This window comes from Ursus maritimus, unplaced genomic scaffold, assembly GCF_017311325.1.
Source record: "Ursus maritimus isolate PB19 unplaced genomic scaffold, ASM1731132v1 scaffold_2, whole genome shotgun sequence".
Classification (NCBI taxonomy): Eukaryota; Metazoa; Chordata; class Mammalia; order Carnivora; family Ursidae; genus Ursus; species Ursus maritimus.
Genome location: NW_024424452.1, coordinates 104,714,160 through 104,736,296, shown reverse-complemented (window position 1 = coordinate 104,736,296; position 22,137 = coordinate 104,714,160). Strand labels below are relative to the sequence as shown.

Genomic DNA, 22,137 nt, shown 5'->3' with positions numbered 1-22,137 from the left:
CAACGAATTCCTAAACAGGAGCAAGCCCTCTGAACTGATCATTCAAAGCAAAATCTATAGATAGAGGAATACTGTTTGCATTTCAGATTAAATAAAGCCTCGGGCCGGAAAGCTCCCCCACTGTATGAGGGGATGGTAATCAAGTTCTAAACTTCAGACGTGAGAAGCAGATTGAGGTCTGATACGCTTTGCTGATTTTATTTTGCCTTTTCCCCCTTTCATTGACTTGTCATATAGCAAGGGATTTCTGAGAATCTCAAAGCAGAAGATCAAGGGCACATAAGACCTACCGTTTACCTGCAGTCCTCACCTTTGCTCTACTTCAGCCTATCCCAGACCGCGAAACCACCACTCCCAACAGGCCCTGCGAACCTGGGCGGAGCCGTCTTGTCGATTGGTTATTCCTCAGCCCCAGGCAAGCGGCGATTGGTCAAGTCTGGGGATAGGGTGGGACCAAGGCAGTTGCGGGAATTGGAGCAGTGACAGGACGACAAACGGGCTTGTAGTTCAGGTCCAAACTCCAGCTGCAGACCAGAGGGAAGCATGGCTCGGCACGGTGTTTACGTGCTGGCTCTGGCGGCTGTGCTGCTGCTGCTAGGTATCTCCACAGTTTCCAGATCGAAGGGCCTGAAGGGCCGGGAGTATCAGAGGGCGCCGCAAATCCCTTCTCAGTTCAGCCCAGGCGAGCGCTTCGCGATGAAGGAAGCGCTGAAAGGTGAGCCTGGTCCCCTTTGCCCAGCTATGCCCAGATATATAGGTCCCTCTCTCCTTGGGCCACCCCGTGCCGCCCCGCTCCCACCGCAGCGGGGCCATTACTGGAACTGGAGCTCCACCACACTCCCCAGACCAGCGCAGCCCGAGTCCCAGCACCTCGTGCCCGGGCGTGGGGACGCCACTCTTGCCCCAGACCTGGCTTCTGGGGACTCGGGTGTTCCCTGCCTCGCCTGGAACCATCCCTAGCTTCCACCGTCGCCCCTGTTGCCTTGGCTGTCATCCAGCCTACCCCCTGCTTTGCCTCAGTATTGCAATAGCTTTTATTTGTACTTTTTTTAAATGTTTTTTTATTATATTATGTTAGTCACCATACAGTACATCCCCGGTTTCCGACGTAAAGTTCGATGATTCATTAGTTGTGTATAACACCCAGTGCACCATGCAATACGTGCCCTCCTTACTACCCATCACCGGTCTATCCCATTCCCCTACCCCCCTCCCCTCTGACGCCCTCAGTTTGTTTAACCTTAGAAAGTTTTCACTTCTGTTAAATCTCTGTGATATCTTAAGACTAAATTATCTTAATTTTATCTACAGTGGAGGGAAATTGAAGCTTAGGTCAGTTAAATGACTTTCCCCAGGGACCCCACAGCAAGGAGTAAGCACTGGGTGATAACACCTGTGGCTTGTAGGATCCACCCTGTAGGATCCACCCCACTCCAGATGACTCCGTAAAGGGGTGTGAGATGTTCCAAATTTCCTCTCCTAATTAACAGGCATCTCTCCCCTAGACCGCAAACCAAGGTTAAAAACTCATTTGCCTTCTCAGTCTGCATTTTCCAGAGGAAAAGGGGAAACGGTCTGTTGAGGGCTAGATCCTATGGGACAATGAGATCCTCCTCACCACTGGGCCTAGCTCCAGTCTTTTCCCTTTCGTTAAATAATGGATTAAAAGAAACTGCCTACATAAACATGTGCAGGCAGATGCAGGGACCCAATGCTAACCCCCATGGTTGAATATAAATTGTACATGTGCCTGGTCTGGAGGCAGAGCAGAGCTCTCCCAAAGCACAGCACAAATAGTGAGTTCTCTAAAAGCCAGTGAGCAGCTGCTCACCCCAGAGTCTTTTCATCCAAAAGAAAGCAAAAACTTTCTTATGTAAAGAACCCAAAGTAGGGACCTTATAACCACATGGCTACATGGCCTATATCTACTTGTATGGCCTATATATATACCCATATATAGCCACATGCCTCAAGGCAAAATATTTGAGATCAGATTTTGAATTTGTCTCCTATAGTTTCATCTTTTGATCCTTGACTTCCCCATCTATGTGGTGGGCTGTGATGCAAGGTTGATCCTTAGCAAAACTGATTACAGAGGTAAGCTTGTCTTTTCAGAGGCCCTCCCTTGACAAATGCACTGCCTAGGTGCCTTTGTTCTTCGCACTGTGTTTTGGGATATCTAAGCAAATATTCTCAGAATTTATTGCATTCCCCTCCCACAGGTGTTTGCATATGATAATGGATCTCTTTAAAGTGCAAAGCCTTCAGGGCTCAAAGGGATAAACCTAATAGCAATTCAGGAACTGAAACATCTGGGTGAAGATTATTTAGGACTGAGGAGTTTGTTCGGGAGCTTCTGAATCTGCCCCTTCACAGGCATCAGGTGTCCAAAAAGCTGGCCTTGGCTGAGAGATCAGTGAGACTCTGGATGAGCCAGTCCACGAGTAATAAGCCTACTCTCTGCACACAAAGCCTCATTCACGTAGGGACCCAGGATAGGGGGCTTCTCCGGTTCATCGAAGGGATGGTGGTTTCAGAGGCAGAGTGAGGCTTAGAAGCAATTTATAAAAGTTTCAGGTATTCGACTTTATAATTTGACATCTGTATACAATGAAAAGTGATCCCCATCACAAGTCTAGTGACCATCACACACGGTTGACCCCCTTCCCCTCTAGTAACCACTAGTCTGTTCTCTGTATTTGTAAGTTTGTTTTATTTTATTTGTTTAGTTTCTATTTCTTTCTTTCTTTCTTTCTTTCTTTCTTTCTTTCTTTCTTTCTTTCTTTCTTATTCCCATAGGAGTAAAATCATATGGTGTTTGTCTTTCTCTGTCTGATTTTTTGCTTAGCATAGTACCCTCTAGGTCCATCTATGCTGTCGCAAATGCCAAGATTTCACTTTTTATGGCTGAGTAATATTCCAATCTGTGTGTGTGTGTGTGTGTGTGTGTGTGTGTATATACCTTTTTTTTTGCCAATTAAAAAATGTTTCCTTTATTTCTGGATAGGTAATACATTCACATAGTTAAAACAAAACCCAAAATAGTGTAAGCAGTCTTGGGGGTGTGTCTCAGTCCCACCCTGCCTTCGTGTCCCCATTTCCCACCAACCACCACAACTTTCTCGCCCCCACAAATACACAAAGGTAACTAAGTAGCTGCTTGTATTAGATTCCTTTGTATCCTTCTGGAGATCTTCTGGGTAAATCCAAGCAACTATGAATATAGTGAATAAACCATTTTAAAGCCAGCATTAACTCAGCACTTAACAGCGTGTTAGGCACAGTTCTGAGCACTTTACAAGTGTTAACTCATTTGGTCCTCACAACAGCCCCAGATGTAGGTCTTAATGCCCAACAGAAAGAAAATAAAACCGAGGCAAAAAGAGATAAAGGAGCTTGCTCAAGTGGCTTAGCCTGGCAGTTCACAGCAGAGGAAATGCAAATGGCCATATGAGGAGATGCTCAGCTGCCTTGGAGGTCAGGGAACTGAAAATGCAAACACCGACAGCATCTCATTTTTTATCCAACCACAGGGCAAACTTTGCCAAAGGCGGGTAACTCTCTGCATGTGGAGGTGGGTTCTGACACTCACATGTCCTGCTAGGGGGAACATGAATTGCTCCAAACTTTTGGGAAAACAATTTGACAGAATTTATTGGTGTTTAGTGAGGTACCACATCTTTATCCATTCATATATTGATGGACACTCCATTTGTTTTCTTATATTGGCTATTGTAAATAAAACTATTGTGAACATAGGACTTTATATTCTTTTAAGAACTATATTAGTCTAGGGGCACCTGGGTGGCTCAGTCGGTTAAGCGTCTGCCTTCAGTTCAGGTCATGATCCCAGGGTCCTGGGATCAAGCCCTGCATTGGGCTGCTTCTCCCTCTCCCCCTGCCCCTTCCCCCACATGTCCTGGCTCTCTCAAATACATTAAAAAAAAGAAGAAGAAGAAGAACCATGTTAGTCTAAACAAACCTGAAAGACCTGGTCTTAAATCCCAGTTCTGCTGCTTATTTCAGGACAGTCCTGAGCAGCTCACTTAACCCCTCTAAACTTGTTTTCCCACATTTGAATCAGAGAAAACAGCAGTGCTACCTCATAGGATTATTTCACCCTCCACAATAAGATCCTGAATGCAAAGAACTCTCTTTGCACAGAGGGCTGTGGGAAAACCAGTGGTGGTTATCATCTGTAATCTCGCATCTCTGTCTGCCCCTGACAGGTGCCATCCAGATTCCAACAGTGTCTTTCAGCCCGGAGAACTTGAATGTAACAGCCCTGGCCGAGTTTGGAGAATACCTTCGTACAGGTCAGCCACAAGCTTGGGGTGGGGGGCAGTAGCCCTGCAGACACAGTTCTATACAAGGTGATGAAGAAGCTTCTTTTGTTACTGACCAGAGGACAGTCAAATTGCCGTGGGCCTATTTTGAGTTTACACACAGTGGGGAGGAATAGAAGCTCCCCAGGAGTCAGAATGGTGACCAAATAGATTTATTTGGCCTCTGAAAAACTAAAGCACATAGCTATTGGGTTGGAGTTTGAACTCTCCCGATCTTTGCCCTAAATATGTAACAGTCAATAAATATGATGTAATCAAAAGATAGGACAAGGAAAGGAAATAAAAGGTACAGCATAGGGAATACAGTCAGTGATATTCTAACAGCCATGTATCGGGACAGATGGTAGCTATGCGTGTGGTGAACACAGCATAATATATAAACCTGTCAAATCAGTAAGTTGTATACCGAAAACTAAGGGCACATTTGTGTCAGCTATACTCAAAAAAGAAAAAAAGGTAGGACTAGGAATTCCTTCTTCCCATGCAAGTTTCCAGAAACTATACCCCATGCTCCTCCCACCTCTACCTCGGGACACACACCTACGCACCTATGTACACACTCCACCCACCCAGGCCCTTCTCTAGATTCTTTACTGACCCATTTCTGAGCTTCGAGGCCGTCAGCAACTTTGAGCTGCCATATCAGCCCCTCACCAGCACGTGAGCCAAAGAAGGGATGGGTCAAGAAGAAAAAGGAGACTTGGAACTCCCCAGTCCCCCTATGAAAAGCTCATGGAGAGTAGTGAGGCCCTCTTCCTAAGTCAAAGAAAAGAACAGCCCCTCCAAAGTTGTCAGGGCTGGGAGGAGCCAGCCTAGGTGTATAGCCAGTACCCCCCTCTCTAACACTGTCTATAACTTGAGTTACTGACCCCGAGAACGTCCACACCTGCACGCAGAAGTGTAGCCTTGTGCTAGTCAGAGCAATCTTCTCTCCGTATGACACAGAGTAGGAATATTATTTTTCAAATAAAAAAAGGTCTTGCTTTTTTTTTAAATATAAGGATCATGTTTGGTTCCAAGTAATTTGGATATTGGGGACTACTATATTTAAAATTTAACACACTCCTCGTCTGAATAGCGCGGTAGCATATACTTGTGATAACATATTACAGGTCAGACCAAACCAGATCTTGACCTACCAGCTGTCACCATGATGGAATCTTGATGTGCCCATTATTACGTAGTAGTATTGCATTAAAATATGAGGAAGAGGAATTTCACAGATTGTCCAGGCAAATCAGGAATCACACTGGCTTTGTTCCAGGCTTCCTACAGGACGCAGCATGTTTTCAAAAAGGGAGGTTGGGGGTAGACATTTTCTATTAAACGGTAGGAAAACCAAAGGAAATTGTTAAATCTGACTTTCTCTCTCCCTGCTTTTCATCCCTTTGTCTCTAGTCTTTCCAACAGTTTTCAAAACCAGCTTTATCCAGCATGAAGTCATAGGAGAGTATAGCCACCTGTTCACTGTCCGAGGCTCTGACCCCAGCTTGCAGCCCTACATGCTGATGGCGCACAGTGACGTGGTGCCCACCCCTGAGGAAGGCTGGGAGGTGCCCCCCTTCTCTGGCTTGGAACGTGATGGCTTCATCCATGGCCAAGGCACACTGGACAACAAGAACTCTCTGATGGTCTGAAATGCTTTGTTCCCTCTGCCCCGGGGCCCTAAAGAGTCATCCAGGTTGGGGATGCTCAGCTGACCCCTGGGAGGCATGAGGTTATGGTAGAAAGAACCTCGGCCCCAGGAGACCTGGGTTCCAGCCATCACTTGGTCACTGTCCTTTTCCGGGTCTTGATTTCTCAACTGTGAAATAAGGACTAGAGTAGATGATCTCCAGGGACCCTTTCAGCTCTGAACGGATACATTTAGGCTTTTCTCCAGCTGGTGAAGGAGCTGTTTCCTCACCTCCCATCCCCCGGGGCCACTTGAATTTGTTCTCTTTAAAGAGAGTGTCCGATACCAGCCCCACCAGCCGTGATGCAGGCAGCTGAATGTCACCGATGCCCTGATTCTCCCTCATCCCTTCTGCTTCTTCCCCCCAGGCAATCCTGCAGGCCCTGGAGCTCTTGCTGAACAGAAACTACATCCCTCGAAGATCTTTCTTCATTGCTCTGGGCCATGATGAAGAGGTAGAGCCTCCTCACGCTATAAACCGTCCCTAGGACCCCTGTTTGCGGCGCAGAGTTTCACTGTAGTCCGGTTTGCTCCCGAGCTACAGGGTCTCCCGAATATGGTGTGGGGGTTTGCCAGCTCCTCTGGGTATCTATGTGCCAGAACTGTCTCAGGCCCTGGACCAAAATGCAGATTCCCGGACCCTGTGCCATAGATTTGAATTTGTAAAAGGCTTTATTTTTTTTAGAGCAATTTTAGGCTCACAGCAAAATTGAGAAAGCATAGAGATTTCCCTTATATCCACACCACATGTGCACAGCCTCCCCCATTACCAGCATCCCCACCAGAGGGGTATTTGTTACAACTGATGAACCTACATTGATACATCATAATTACCCAAAGCCCTAGTTTACATTAGGGTTTACTTTTGGTGTCCATTCTGTGGGCTTGGTCAGTTGTATAGTGACATGGGTCCACCATTATAGTTTCACACAGAGTAGTTTCACTGCCCTAGAAATCCTCTCTACTCCACCTATTCATCCCTCCCTCCCCCAAACCCTGGAAACCACAGATTTTTTTTTTTTACTGTCTCCATAATTTTACCTTTTCCAGAATGTCCTATAGTTGGACTCATCCAATATATAGCCTTTTCAGATCGGCTGCTTTCATTTAGTGATAGGCATAATTCTGCATTTTTTAACAAACTCCCTGGTAATATCTGAGGCAGGTAGGTGTTCCATCGATGACACTTTGAGAACATGGGTGTGATAGAAAGCAAACCAACGGGGAGCAAAGAATCAGTGTTTTATTTCCAGTGATGTCACCTACTTTGACCCTGGGCCAGTCACTTCATTCTATAGGTCCCACCCTCTTCATCTGTGAAATGAGGGCAGTTTGGCTCTCCAGCTGTGATATTCCAGGGTTCTGTGAAGCAGGATCATCTCGGCCCCTTGCCCGTCCCCTCCCCACTCCCCCCAGAAGAAGACTGGGCAGGGAGGTTCTGGAGCCCCTGGCTATGTTGAATGGGTCTCCATTAGCTCTTGGGGGTCTGGCTGAGAAGGACTGTGGCCATGGGTTTAATGTCTGCAGGTGTCAGGGCATAATGGGGCTCAGAAGATCTCAGCCCTGCTACAGACGAGGGGTGTCAAGCTAGCCTTCATTGTGGACGAGGGTAACTTCATCTTGGATGGTTTCGTTTCCTACCTCAAGAAGCCCTTTGCCATGTGAGTAAAGTACCCCACCCCCTACCTTGGAAGGTATTCTCACCCCATTTCAGATGACCCCAGCCTGGCGTCTATAAGCCATATTGACAGAGCTCTTTATTTTACTCCTCTAGCCCTGAACTTCGACCAATTTTGGGCTCCCCCTTCCCTTTTTCCTCTAGTGTTAATTTTTTTAAGCAGATGAAGCCAATCTCCTAGACCACCAGACCACTGTGCAGGCGGGCCTTTGGGGCCTTGGGATAATTCAAGGTGGGAGGAAGTCAGGAGGGCCCTCTCTGATCCTCTCCTACAGGATTGCAGTCTCAGAGAAGGGTTTGATTAACCTCAGGCTGCAAGTAAACATGACTCCAGGCCACTCCTCAGCTCCCCCAAAGGAGACAAGCATCGGCGTCCTCGCAGCCGCTGTCAGCCGGTAAGCAACACGGGCCCCGCTCCCTTGCCAGACTCGGGATGGAAGACCTGGTACTTTCCCGCTTTTGAGTTTGAAGAGGCTAAGCTTCCGGCCCTGAAGCTTGGCTGAGAAGCCACAATGGGGGCTTCAGGGAGGACAGAGCCACCAGTACCCAGGCAGGGATCAAAGGTCAGAAAAGGATCTACCCATATTGCAAGCAAGAGCTGGCCCATAAAAGCTAGGTCAGGACATAAGGGCTGCAGGCTGTGGGTGAGCACAGCAGGGTCTGTCACAGCAAAGCTTCCCTCCAGCTGAATTTTCTTAGCAAAGTGGGAAGAAGAAGAATATTAATTCAGTTAAATATGTAACTGATTACCAGTGTTTAAGGCTTTGTGCCCAGTGGTGGGCATACAGCCATGGAAAGAAACAGACAGCCAAGGAACTCACAGTTAGCTGCAGAGACTGATAATTCTGCTACAAGGTGGTAGGTGCCATGAGAGTTGGGGTACAGGGTCTTGGTCAACAGGGACAGCTTCTGCTTGGACTTGGTCAACAGGGACAGCTTCTGCTGGACTTGGTCAACAGGGACAGCTTCTGCTGATGGACTAGAGGTGGTCCCACTTGTGCGTCGAGGTCTCCAAACAGGTGGATCAGTGGAAGTGAGAGAAGGTGAATGGAACACCTCCTGGCCAGACCTGTTGAAAAATCCTGTATCCCTCCTTCTTCCCTTCAGATCGCTGATCTTTAACTGGGGTTGGGGAAGTCTTGAGAACTCCCTTTCTCTTGCAGCCTGGAGCAGACACCAATGCCGAACATGTTTGTAAGCGGGCCAACGAAAATGACATTGCAGGAACTGGCACATGAGGTGGGAAAAGGTGTCTCCCGTACTCTTGGTCGGCTGTGGGAGAGGAAGAAAGGGTGGCAGAGAAGTAGCTTTCAGAGTAGTAGAGGGGCCCACTGCTGACCAGTGCTGTGCACGTACTCACCTGTTTTCAGCCAGAGGGTGAGCCAAGACACAAGGATCTGACTTCTTCCTAGGGGTGTTGGTGCTTCTCTGAGACCCTAAGACCTGACACACCCAGGCACCTTTGGGAGCTGTTTCCCACTCGTCCCTGAGGCTGCCACTGAGGGCCCTCAAGGCAGATCTAAAGCAGGGAGAGACCCATGCCTCGGGTGCAGTGACCCTGTTATGCTGACCCCACTGAAATCCTGCTGATCTGGTTCTTTCCCTTTCAGTTCCCCTTCCCTGCCAATATTATCTTGAGCAACCTGTGGCTATTTGGGCCCCTTGTAAGCAGGTAAAGTTTTGTCTTTCCTTCTTTCTCATCCTCCAACCCAAGCCTACCCAGTCCCCTCTCCTTTGGCTTAACTGGGCCTGACTAATCATCCCTTCGCCACCAGAAACTACATCTAATTCATATATAGGATGTCCCTCCTAGTCTTAAAGATCTCTGAGATTCAGGAAAGTGGGTGATCTTCCAACTCATTCCTTCTCCACGTTGGACAGTTCTTCCTAATGTCTAACCTTAGTCCTTTTGCTTTAGGTTCATGGAGAGGAGTTACATAACCAACACGCTGGTCAGGACCACCATGGCACTCACCATGTTCAACGCAGGAGTCAAGGTAACATCTCCTGGATCCTCCCCTACACCTTTTCCTCACTGTCCACTCACTTCTCCATCCTTTGGCTTTATCTCCCGGTCCCTTCTTCCTTCTCTGATTACAGTGTGAATAATAGGAAGGCCCAGTGCTGAACTGTACAGTGATACCCATTGTGTCACCTCAAGAGCAAGTGTTGGAGCTGAGGTCTACAAACCCTCTGAAATTGCTAGCCGGATTTTGTATATGTGTATTTTAGGGGGTGTCCATGGCCCTTCTCAGGTTCCTTGAGTCTGCACCCCTTCAAAAAAACAACCATGATACTGGTATGAAGGGCAGTCGTTTGGGAGTTAATTTTTGTGAGCGATACTCATTCAACATGTTAAATATATACCTAGCAGTTTGGTCAGTTAGACTAAAGGTTCTAACTTTTCTACCATCAAGGATCTTTTGGTTATTCTTCACCATACTTTGGAAGATTGATTCACCTAACAAATTTAATGATTAATGTCTTTTCCCCTCATGCTACTCTGAGTCAAAAGAAAGAAACTAACCCACCATTTATAAAGTCTATAATAACATTTGTGATATATACAACGCCTAAAGGCGTATATTAGTCATTTCCCAAAACACACTAAATACTGGGTAATCTGAACAGACATCAACTCTAAGTGAAGTTCACTCGTAGAAATAAATGTCGAGTGAATTATTACTTTCATAGGCTTTTCTTTTCCAAGAACTACTTTTTGGTAAATTGGTCTACTTCCAGTTGGATGGGCCACGAAGGGGCATCTCTGTTTAAAGGAACAAGCCACAGCCGCCCTGCGTAGCCTGGGCCAAGGCCTTTCTGAAATCTTGAGAGAAGTGAGACCGTTCCATTCACTACCAGTACCACCAGCACTACTCTAGGGAGCGCCGTGCACCAAGCTTACTGGGTGGCCTTGTGGAGCTGTGGTCACCTGGAGCCCAGGTGGAGTACAATGAATGGCACCTCAGTTAACTCCTGGCATCACCGACTGGAGTGTCCGGTGTGTCCGCCGGACCCGAGCTGTCTTCCCCAGCTGCCTAGAGCGTTCACCTAAATAATAATACTGTGTCCTCGCATGTGAATGCCGTTTTATCTGTCCAGAATACTATCACCTTTGTCACTCCAGTTCATCCTGCTCACAGCCCTCCTGGCACCATCGCCCCAATTGCCAGTCGGGAAACAGAGGCACCAACGGGTTATAACTATGCAGAATCCCACTGCTAATTTGTAACAGCCCAGCTCTCCTACCCCTACTCTAGTGCTTTGTTGCACCGAACCAGTTCAAAGAAAGATTCAGAGTTGGGGAGTCCATTCTCTTGTGGCCTCTGAGGAAAAACTCCGCTCAGAGCCTAACTGTCTCCTCCAGTTCACCTTGGGTTCTTCCTGGTTGGGCAGAGAACAGAGTCAAATTTTGCAATTAGACGTGGGAAACCACCATCATCGCCGCCTTTGGGGATCAAGCACAGCATGACGGGGGCCTGCGGCGGCTCGGGGTGCCCTGTCCTGAGTGGGCACTAACTGCTGCAGGGATGTCCCGGGTGCCCCAGGAAGAGAGCATGCGTGGAAGACCACCAGGAGCAAGAGGTCTGCGTGGTCCCGGAGGAAACAGTCTTGCTCTGAGCAGCTCTCTGTGACCCCCTCCACGACCAAGAAGCATGGAGGTCTAGCCTAACGCAGCCACACCTCTCTAGCTCTGAGCATAACCCCTTGTCAAGCGCCCCAGAAGACAAGGGGCCCACCGAAAGTGAAGCCGTGCGCCTTTCAAATTGGCTTCCTCTCTCTACTGGTGGTAGTTGGCCTTTCCCGGGCAGGGGAGCCCATGTGGCTCAGGCCAGGGTTTGTGGTTCTCTCTCCAGGTGAATGTCATCCCCCCGGTGGCCCAGGCCATAATCAACATGCAGATTCACCCTGCGCAGACCGTCCAGGAGGTGCGTGACTTCCGTTCCCAACCGCCGGTTCTGTATCGGGGATGTGTGGTGTTCAGGGTCTGGGTGTAGCTGCCGTCCCAGGGCTGGCCAACTGCCATCTTTTAACGAACATTGGTGGGCTTATTCAATAGCATTTGTTGAACTTTCTTTGGAGGCCTCCAAGAAGCTGATGAGGATAGAAGACCTCTGGTTTGGGAGGAACTTGGAGTCTGATAAATGATAATACTAGTAGCAGACATACCCCGCAGGCTTGCTTGGTGTGTGGCACTGTTCTAAGGTGTATGCGTGCTCGTTTAATGCCCACGACCACCCTATTATCATCCTTAATCAAAAAATCAGGTAAGGGACGTGCCAAAGATTACGCATCTAGCGACCTAGCTCCAGAACCACCCCACCGGCTCACGATCAAAACAATTCGGGATGAACAAATTGCTAAAAGACCAGAGAAGGGGACTATCCCTGCCTCTGAGGATCTAGAAAGTGCTTTCTGACACTAGAAATTTGAGCTGCCATGTAAAGAGTCAGGCTAAAGTAAAGTAAGGCTAAAGAGGAGGACAGACCGGGCGGAAGTGGCAGGTGGTGAAAATGGAGTTGGAGAGTGGGACTCAGGGCCTTGTGTGCGGTGGACAGAGGGAACTGTCAGAGGTCTTCAGACGGGGTCGTGATGTCCTCAGATGTGCTTCTGGGGAGATGGTGCTGGTGGCAATGCGGAAGAAGTGCTGGCATAGGAGGAGACGGTTGGGAAGCTGTGACAGCATCTCAGGCAGCGGACCGAGCAGCGGTGATGGGGCGGAGAAGGAACCTGCCAGGGTGGGAGACATGGGTTCAGCAGAATGTCGTGTGTCATGCATTAGGGGAGACAGAAAGGCAGGACGGCTCCAAGGTTTTTAAGCTACATAGTAGGCCAGGTGCTAATACCTTTACCCAAGATGGAGAGTTCAGGAAGTAGAGCACATTCACAGAGAAGGGTAGTGGGTGAGAAGTTTGAGAAGCTTATAAATTATAAATAGGCAATTATAAATACCTCAGGTCTGGAACGAGAATGAACTAGAGATACAGGCTGGAGTATTACTGACATAAATGAAACCTCTAGAGTCAATAAAATCCCACAGGAAGGATGTATAAAATTAGAAGTGAAGAGAGTCGAGGACAGAGCCTGGCAGTGGCCTGCTACAAACATCAATTTAAAAATGCTGAAAATCGGTACGTAACTGCAAGCTGGGATGAGCGCTATGACGGAGAGGGACCAGCTGCCAGTGGAGAACGTAACAGGGAACCAGACCTCGCGTAGGGTCAGGCAAGGCTTCCCCGAGGAAATGACGTGTGAGCCAAAAGGTGCAGGCTTGAGGAGCCGTTGTGCGGAGTGTTTGGCATCTGCAGGAAAGCCTAGCTTATTTAAACAGCAGGCTGAGCTAAAAAAGAGTTCAAAAGGCAAATCTAATCCTTCAAAAAATGATCTCAAGAGGCAACCTAACAACTATGGACTGACTAGTACGTTCCAGAATGAAGCAGAATTGGGGGCAGGTGGTGTTCCCTGAGTCTCTGGTGCTGATCCTCGAGGGTCAGCCACACTTCGACTTTTGTGGTCCTTTCTCCCTAAGTTCTTCCCCCCCGGAGGGTTTTATTTGTCCTCACACAGGGTGGGAGGCCCACCCCTCGCTGCAGGGGGGCGGGGGAATGGATTGATGGCCAGCCCCAGCGCCACCCAGCATTCGGGGAAAGCTGGGACCGGTGTGAGCTGTGGGCTCAGCTGCTTTTCATCCGAGTGCCAACCTTTGTCCTCTCCCTGGAGGATCACGGGGCCAGGAAATCACTGAATTCCCCCCATTGAACTTCTTTCTACCAGTTTTTTTCCAGCCTCATTCCCACTCCGTGCCCTTCCCAAGGGCTGTTTTCCACCAGCTGGGGCTTTCATCTCCCCAGCTTCTGGCACTCTTCCCTCCTCTCTGGTCCCTCACCAGAGTGGCCTTCCTTCCCAGTCTATCTCATGAAATCCCTGGAATCCCTGGGCCCATCCTGCCCAGTGAGGAATGGAAAGCCTCCAGCATCTGAAAGCATGAGCACCTTTTGTTCTGATCCCTCCCCTCCCTCGTGCCCCCTTTCCACGCATTGGGTTCCGTCTTCGGACACTGTGCTGGTCTGAAGGCCAAGGGGACAGGGCCTTGGGCTGGACCCAGTGGGAGCATATACAGTTGCCAGAACCCTCTTCCTGCATCTCTAACTGGTGTCTCCCATGTTGCGGATGTAGAGAGGTCTCCAGCACCTAGGTGTGAGGAGCAGGCTTCAGAAATGGTCCAGGCTACCCTGTAGAAGGTCTGTTCTGAATGGGCCTCGAGGAGTAAAAATAAGATCACTGGGAGATGGTTCAGGAAGCCCCCACTTGAAGGAGAGTTGGGGAATGTGGCGCCTTGGATGGTAGTGAGCTTCTCAAGGGGTGGATGAGGGCCACCTCTCCAGAGTGTGGTACAGAAGACGCCTGCCTTTCTTCATGCATTGCTTCACCAAGTATTTACTGAGTGGCTGCTATAGGCTAGATGTTCTTCTGAGCACTTGGGAGAACGGTGAGCAAGACAGCCAGGATTCCCATCCCGGTGGCACTTATGTTCTAGTGGGGAAGGGACAGCAATAAGCAAGCGATCAAATACATGAGCAAGCTGATTTTTTAAGAGGCAAGTATCATAAAGCAAATCATAGGATGTTGTGTCACAAAGTGATTGTGGGGTGGGGTCGAAACAGAGGGTCAGTCCCCTGGGGTGACGTTTACCCTGGGACCCGACATAGAACAGAGACCGGAAACTGCCTCCAGGGAGCAAGGGCACAGGCGTCTAATTTCAACAGAGGTGAAACGCAGCTGATCTGCCGCTTATATACTGTATGCCCGGGAGGATATAAAATATATACAATAATGAAGGGAGAGGGGTGAGATGCTACAGGAAGCCGTAGCTCAGTTCCTCATAAAGACATTCATAACCAAGTTGCTCAAGGCAGAATGAATGATAACACGTGATGGTGGGCCTTCCGCCGTGGAAGTATGCGTGCGCGGGCTGGATGACAGTCTGTCGTGGGTGTTAATGAGAAGCCCTGCCCTCCAGCGGGTTGGAGGCTGGACTTGCTAACTCTGAACTCTAAAGACCTTACCAATGTTTTTGGTATCCCTTGTTCTTGCCTTCAACAAACCTATCATTCACTCAAGGGAAAAACATGTGTACACGTAAAACAGAGGGAAAATGTAACATGGGAATGTGGGGCAAGGGCCGTGGAAGCTCAGAGCAGTGAGAGCCTGATGTGCTCGAAAGTAACCTTTGAGGTCCCTTTTACCATTCACGAGTGCCTCCTCCTCGTCCCATCCTTGTGCCCCTGATGATTGCCCAGGGCAGCTCCTTTAGTCTAAACAAAGAACTAGCATATACTGAGTGTTGACTATGTGCCAGGAACCGGCCCAAGCGCCTGACGTCTGTTAATTCCAGTAGCGTCACAAACACCTTACCAGGTAGGCGCTGCTGTGATCCTTCCGTTAGCAGACAAGCAAGCTGAGGCACAGGGCTTAAGCAGCTTGCCCAAGGTCTCACGGCTCAAAGTGGCTCTCCGTGGCTGGGTGTCACTCCTCAATTTGTGCGCATGCCCCTGTCCCTGCTCAGACTGTCTCTTGCCTCTTCACCCGTTTCACGTCTGTCCATCAAATTCTGGCTCAAAATCCACACCACTGAGGAATCCACCTTAGTGCGCACCATCCTCTCTTGGGCCCTGCTCAGCACCAGCTCAGCCCATATGGGCTTTGGAAGCAGTAAAGCAGCCTCCTTGTGAGGTCGGAGACAGCTTCAGATACCCAGCCCTGCGACACCGACCGTATAATCCTGGACCAGTTACTTCGCGAGCCAACTCCCACTAGTTTTATTGGTTCATATCTCTTCAGTTTCTTGTAGCCAACGTCCATTGCATGCCTTTTATGTTCCTGGTCCTGAAAACACAGAAATGAGGTAGCCCCTCCTCTTACATCAGGACCTGGCCTGAGAGTTAGTGGGAAACTGAGCTCTTATAGCCTCTTCACAGAGAGGGGTCCCATCTGTGTGCCCTCTTCAGTTTCTGGGGGCAGGAATGTTACAGGAATTTGGGACAGGGGTCAGCAGGCGTAGTCCCAACCCACTTTATAGGAGATGACTGATAACCTCCCAGTTGGCTGAAGATACATCAAGACTATGTACTAATTCGTGTATTAGAGGATTTAGGACAGAAATGCTCGAGTGAAAATAAGCTCTGAGAAGTGAGTTGTCCACCACCACCCCCAGCTAATCCAACAGCAGGGAATTTGGTTTGGCTCAGTGGTGGTTTCTGAGCCAGAAATAGGACCCTCATTTCCTTTCCAGACTCGGCTCCTAGCATGCTTCTATGGGACACTACCATAAAAAGGGGTATGCTTGAGATAATGCCCCCCCATGCAGGTGAGCCTCAGCTATGGGACCCCTCTCTCTAGGGCAGAGGCAGTTCCAAAGCACCTGCTGATCAGAAGGGTCGAGACTACTGCTCGGGCTTTCCCTGGGTGGTGGGGTGGGCTTGGGGGGCTACCCTAAGCCAGCCTCCCGATCCATTCCCACATGTCTCCATGTGACCTGATCCACAGGGTCTGGTCTACGTCCTGCCTGGGACCAGGACTTGTGCTGGATTCAGCTCTAGTTGTTTCGGCCTGAATTTTCTAGGAGCTTCCTCGGGTTCCTTCCTGAGGAAAGGAGGCAAAGAGAAAACTTGAATACCAGTCCCCCAATGCCTGACTTTTTGTCTATGTTGAGCTCATCTTCCTGGCTCCAGTAAAGTTGGTTACAAACAGGAAGCAGGGATGCCCAGAGAGGAGGAAGAAAAGTGTGCAACCCTTTCCTCAACTGTCTGAGACACCCAGGTTGAAGTGAGGTCATCACATCTGTCACCCTGCCTCAAGACCGTCGTGTTCCCCTTTCTGCTGTGTCTTCTACATTCCACCCGGCCATGACTCACAGCCCAAGAGGAAGGACACACGATTTCCTGACTTTCCAATTCCCTGCCTGCCTCGTGGCTGTAAGGCAAGCCTCCCGAACGTTTAACCTCAGTCTCCCATGCTGTAGACGGCTTGCCAGGAAGACCCAACTCTGCCACGTCCTGCAGCCAGTCAGCTGAAACTGAGGTCCCAGTGCAAACATGAGCTGCCCTGGCGCTGCCTTGCTGGAGAGGAATCAGGACTCTCAATTCATAGGGTACTTGGGTAGCAGATAGTAAGAACTCAGACTCCCTCTGTTTGCTCCCTTAAGGTCCTAGACCTCGTCAAGAACATTGTGGCTGACAGTCGGGTCCAGTTCCACGTGTTGAATGCCTTTGACCCACTCCCTGTTAGCCCCTCCGATCATCAGGCCTTGGGCTACCAGCTGCTCCGCCAGACCATACAGTCCATCTTCCCGGAAGTCAGCACTGTTGTCCCAGGTAATGACTTCATCAGCTGGGGCTGGAGGGAGGTGGGGGCTGGAACTGTTTCCTCTCTAATGTCTCCTGCCCTACCTCCACCCCAGCTGTTCAGCCTGGAAACATCTGGCTGCTTCCCCTCGTGATGAGACTGGAACTGTATTTTCCCCTCGGCGTGGAAGTCAGAAAGCAAACAGGAAAAGAGCAGAAACAATAAATTAGGTCAGTCATGCCTGGGTCCTAGCTTAACCTAGGCTAGCGTATCTGGTATGGAGGAGAGGCTCAGCCCAGCCCAGACCGCCCCCCACACACTCCTCTGGAGGAGCCACAGAAGGGCCCAAGTTTCTCCGAGGCTGGTTCTGATCCATCCAGGATAACAGCTCAGCAGCAGAGCTCAACAGACTGGTATAGCCCCGCCTATACCATTGGCATGAACCCCCTTCCCCTCTCCCAGCCCAGACCAGTCCCAGCAGCAGTGCATCTGTGCCCCTTCCCTAGTCTTCCAGCCTGCCTTCCAAACCTGTGCTGGGGAGACAGTGGTTCTCCAATATAAGAGTGGAAGAGTATTACCTAGGGAACTTACTAAAGTGCAGGTTACCTGGACCCGCTCCCAAAGACTCAGGCTAACCAGATCTGGAGAGGACCCTGGAATCTGCCTTTTTAACAAATCCCCCAGGGGATTCTGAGACCAGATGATGGCTGACCACAGTTTGAGGATCTCTGGTCCATGATGTGAGGAGGAAATGCTCTAATGCTAAGACCAGATTTTTCAAATTCCAAGTTTAATCATGAATTCCCTTATTTGCTTTTTTTTTTTTTAAGGTTTTGTTTATTTGTTTGAGAGAGAGAGAGTGAGAGAGCAAGAGCAAGCTGGGGGAGGGAGAGAGACAAGCAGACTCTGTATTGAGCGCAGAGCCTGATGTGTGGCTCCATCCCAGGACCCTGAGATCATGGCCTGAGCCAAGAGCAAGAGTCGAGAGTTGGACACGTAACCAGCTGAGCCCCCCCAGGGGCCCCGGATTCCCTCATTTTCTAAGCACATACTTTGGACTTGCCTCTGCGCTAGGCCTGGGTCCTTAAGGAGAGTACCGTGATGCTCTGCGGCCACAAAGTCCGGTGGGAAAAGGGCAGCCTGTGTTTTAATCAACTTAAATCTGGCTGTAAGCCCCACTTCTCAGGATACTCAACTTGGGGAACTGTTGAGGCCTCCAAGCACCCCCACCACCACCTTCATTTTGAAGTAAGCCCTCAAGGTCTTAGGTAGCCACATAGCATGGGAGTCCCTTGGCCTGTAGTCATCGGTGCTTGTGGTTACCTTGGATATCTGTAGCCTAGCTAAAAAGTCACTTCAGGTTGGAGATTTCCTCTGATTTCCTGGCCTGTTGTACGAGTGGGATCTTTGACTCTGGACCTAAGACCCCACCTCCCTGAGCATACCAGGCAGCCAACCCCTCTGAGGTCTGCCACCTCCTCAAATTCCTGCCACAGAGCAAGGCCTGAGTCTCCACCAAGCCGGCCCTCTTAGTCCCTGATTCTTCTTTCTAGGCCCTCAAAGACTCTCTGAACTACCCTCTCCCTTCTGAGGCACCCACCATAATCCCATTAACAAGTTTAGGCCTTTACAGAAAAAAGATAGGTAGACATCAACTGGTAGAAATCCCCAAAACAAAGAGTTTGAAGGGCCTAGTTACCTATTTGAAACTAGGAGTGGAAAATGGAACAAAACACAAGTTAACATCTCAAATCATCCCACCATTCTTTCATTGGTGCTTCAGGGGGTCTTTTCTCAGAGACCCCCCCACTGGGGACAAGTCCCAGCCCTAGCTGGAGCGTGGGGTGAGCTGCTACTACCTTCAAGACAGCAAGACCCTGGAGACTATCCTGGGACTTTCCTAACCTGAAGTTTGACTCATGGAAGACAAAGTCATCCTTCAGAGGATGAAAATAACAGGGAATTATGTTCTACTTTAAAAGGACTGCATTTTATAGCAGTAAAGCTCCCTGGAGGGTGTTGATTTCTGAGCTAGGGTGATATAAAGAGAGCTGAAGCAATAAAGGACTGATATCTAGATTTCTGGAGAGCTAGATTTCTGAAATAGCCCAGCTAAGGGTATAAAATGAAGGTAATGGCCTCCCTGGCCATTATGAAGAGAGGACACTTCAGTCTGGATCATTCAAGGTTTAACTCACTAATGTCCTGGGGAGAAGATTCCATGCTTCTGGCTGAAATGGCATTTTAGTAGGGTTTTGAGAATGGGTAGCCTGAAGGACAAAAATTCATAGCTGCAGGCTCCCAGGAGGGCCCTGGTGATGTTCTTATTGACCCAGAGGTCCTAACTTTCCAGTCAGCCCACCTCCCACCACTACCTTGGCTTGGTGGCTCCCATAAAGCCCCATTCCTCTTGATTTTCCCCATCTAGGCATTTGTATTGGCAACACAGACAGCAGACACTATGCAAACCTCACCACTGGCATCTACCGGTTCAACCCCCTCTACCTGCGTCCTCAGAGCTTCCGTAGGTGAGTAAGTGGAACAGGTTCGAACAGCAGGGTGAAGGAGGAAATTCATCTGACCTATCCCCACCCCATTCTCCTGCCAGTCCACAGAATGGGGGAAAGCCAGGGTGGCACAACCTGAAATGAAGACATTGTTGAACCCAGCTGGCCAAATTTCCTCGTTGTCAGTCTTGCTGCTCCCTAGAATGTATGGGAATTGGCCACTATTTTTCTGGGATGGAGATAATCAGATCATTGGAAAGAACCTCGTAGAATTAGGACCCTTGGGTGTGATCCCCCCTCTTCCTCCCTTTGGAAGAATACTTACCCTCTGGGCTTCATTTTCTCCCCAAAAAGGGAGACTCCAGACTTCTCAGTTACCACTCAGTGAAATCCAGACCTGTATGTGGTCAAAGGCGGACACATGGCTTGAATTCTCAGAAGAAAATGCACTAGAGGACTGTAAGACCTGACCACCAATGTTAACTACTGTGTATGAATTACTATTCGTGGGTGGGTTCTTCAGCAAATGTTTAGTCCTGGGGTGGGGGGGGGGTTGAATTCCACTTACCTTTCTGTTCCTTATCATATCCAGACCTTATTTCCCCACCGTAAGTCAGTGGTCCATAGAATGAAAATCTTTGAATATGAGCATAAGAACAGCTTCGTGGGCCTTGTTTGTTAATGGGGACAGCAGGTTGCTACTCTCTCTTTCCTCTATCTTTGAGGTTGCGTGTGTGGTTTGGTTGTGTGTTGTGTTGTATGGACACCGGTCATGGGCACAAGATCTGATGGGAAGTTCCTAGGTGAAGTAGAGGCCCCACAGGGACCCTGGGCAGTCGCCCTCCCTCTGCTTTTGTGCCCCTAGTAATGTGGGGGCCAGGGGGACTCTGGCCTAAGAGAAAGAGAATTAAGAAGATAGTTTCCCCTCTGAGGAGAAATGATCACATGGATTCCCAAGCGGGAAACGACTCTGAACTCCCCAAGATTTATTATTATTATTATTATTATTATTATTATTATTATTATTATTATGTGCCCCTGCACTGTTCTCTGCCATGGGGCTGGACCCTGGAGAGATGTCATGTGAAACCTCACTTCTTACCCTTGGCGAGTCAAAGGCCAGTGGCTTCAGGGGACATGGGGTGGGGGGTCCTCGGTAATAACACTTGCGCTCCAACAGTTGGCTCTCTCCTGTCTTCCCCAAAATCTCTCTCACTCAGCATCCACGGAATCAATGAGAAAATCTCAGTCCAAGCCTACGAGACCCAGGTGAAGTTCATCTTTGAGTTTATCCAGAATGCTGACGCGGACCAGGAGCCAGCACCGCACCGGCACGAACTATGAGGTCAAGGATCCGGCTGGATTAGGAGTGCCTGACCTCAGCCATGACCATGCCAAGGGGGAAAGCTAATGTTGATGAAACTTGGGGTCAAAACCACTTGGTGAGCCATCACCCACCCACCTTACTCACACCTGAAGTCACCAAAGAACAAGGCCAAGGGGTAGGGGAGGGCCGGCAGGAATCTGCCTTCTTCCTTCCTCCAAACACGTGCAACCCTCGGCTGACCAGCATTTACTGCCTTCTTGTCCCGATCTTGGAAGTTACCAGGCTTGTTGGTCTTACACTGGTTATTCAACTGCTCCTTGTTAAGACCTGACTTGACAAATGCAGATTTGGAAAACCAGGTTTTACCTTCTAGAACTGTTTAATTTAGGGCATGCTTGCCAGGCTGCCTTCTCCATCACTGATGTATTTCTTTTTGCTTTAACTTTCTCATCCTCCCCCTTCCTTTGGAATTTTTAGCTGGCTCTTCATCTCTTGCCCCTGCAACCCTCCAATTTATTCTACATCCGGATCAGAACTTAGTCAAACTGTGATACTGCTGTAATTACCACAACAGCCGGTCAAATAAAGTGAGCTATGCAGCATCAAGTGGTCACTGAGAGGTGAAACTGAGGCAGGGGGCTTTGCAGGAATCCCAAACCTTCTGGGTCTGGAGGCTGGAGCCTGGAGAAGAGAGCCTCTGTCCTTGGGCTCCTCCCAAGGGCTCCCTGGGCTTTGCTCCCACCCCTGTCCTGTTCCTGCCACCTGCTGCTGCTGTCCCACCCCAGGAGGCACTAATCTGTGGAAACATTTCCCTGGCACATCCTGTGGGCTGAGCTCCCAAGAGAAGGGCACTCATGATGCTGCCTTGCAGTGAAGCTCAGCACCAGCAGGGCTCTGGCCCTGGCATCAGGTCCCGGTTCTGACCTCTGAAAGGGGAGTGGCGGCTATGGGGTGGGGGAGCAAGGAGGAGCCTGACTTGAGGGGCTCTGCCCCAGGTGGTGGGCAGAGGAGGGGCAAGCTACGCTCCCTTAGGGGACAGCGGAGCTCCTGTCCTTTTTCTCTGGAATCTAACCCTGAGCATATTTGAATCAGCTTAGTAGCTGCCAGGTAGGGGGCATTGGAAGGCAGCCTTTCTTGGCTCAAGGCTGGGAGCTGAGCTTTGTGAGTCACAAGGGAGCTGGGGTCAGAGAGGGAGACATGGAGCTGGGACTTGAGAGACTCCCTCTTCTTTGCCTCACCAAAGACCTTTCATGCCTTCC

The 22,137-nt window shown here is 49.4% G+C and overlaps 1 protein-coding gene across 3 annotated transcripts; it reads left to right on the top strand.

Moving 5' to 3' along the window:
• Window positions 1-414: 414 nt before the first annotated feature.
• On the top strand, window positions 415-21,480 carry PM20D1 (peptidase M20 domain containing 1). 3 transcript variants are annotated; one of them, XM_008699541.2, is made up of 13 exons: window positions 416-715; window positions 4,230-4,316; window positions 5,745-5,977; window positions 6,390-6,476; window positions 7,549-7,682; window positions 8,011-8,094; window positions 8,863-8,938; window positions 9,310-9,371; window positions 9,618-9,696; window positions 11,557-11,628; window positions 16,905-17,073; window positions 19,473-19,572; window positions 20,772-21,480. In XM_008699541.2, the coding sequence occupies exons 1-13, from the start codon at window positions 544-546 to the stop codon at window positions 20,893-20,895; spliced, it is 1,479 nt and encodes a 492-aa protein (XP_008697763.1). In that variant the 5' UTR covers window positions 416-543; the 3' UTR covers window positions 20,896-21,480. The 3 variants fall into 3 exon arrangements, with proteins under 3 accessions (XP_008697764.1, XP_008697763.1, XP_008697762.1); XM_008699540.2 differs by having other exon boundaries at window positions 417-715; window positions 7,975-8,094; XM_008699542.2 differs by lacking the exon at window positions 11,557-11,628 and having other exon boundaries at window positions 415-715; window positions 7,975-8,094.
• Window positions 21,481-22,137: the final 657 nt, after the last annotated feature.

What these genes read in the sequence shown, in the direction of transcription:
- PM20D1 (XM_008699540.2), top strand. Translation starts at nt 544, where the DNA reads ATGGCTCGGCACGGTGTTTACGTGCTGGCTCTGGCGGCTGTGCTGCTG. An exon ending in CTCTGGGCCATGATGAAGAG is followed by an intron (nt 6,477 to 7,548) that starts GTAGAGCCTCCT and finishes TAATGTCTGCAG; the next exon opens with GTGTCAGGGCATAATGGGGC. An exon ending in CTGCGCAGACCGTCCAGGAG is followed by an intron (nt 11,629 to 16,904) that starts GTGCGTGACTTC and finishes TGCTCCCTTAAG; the next exon opens with GTCCTAGACCTCGTCAAGAA.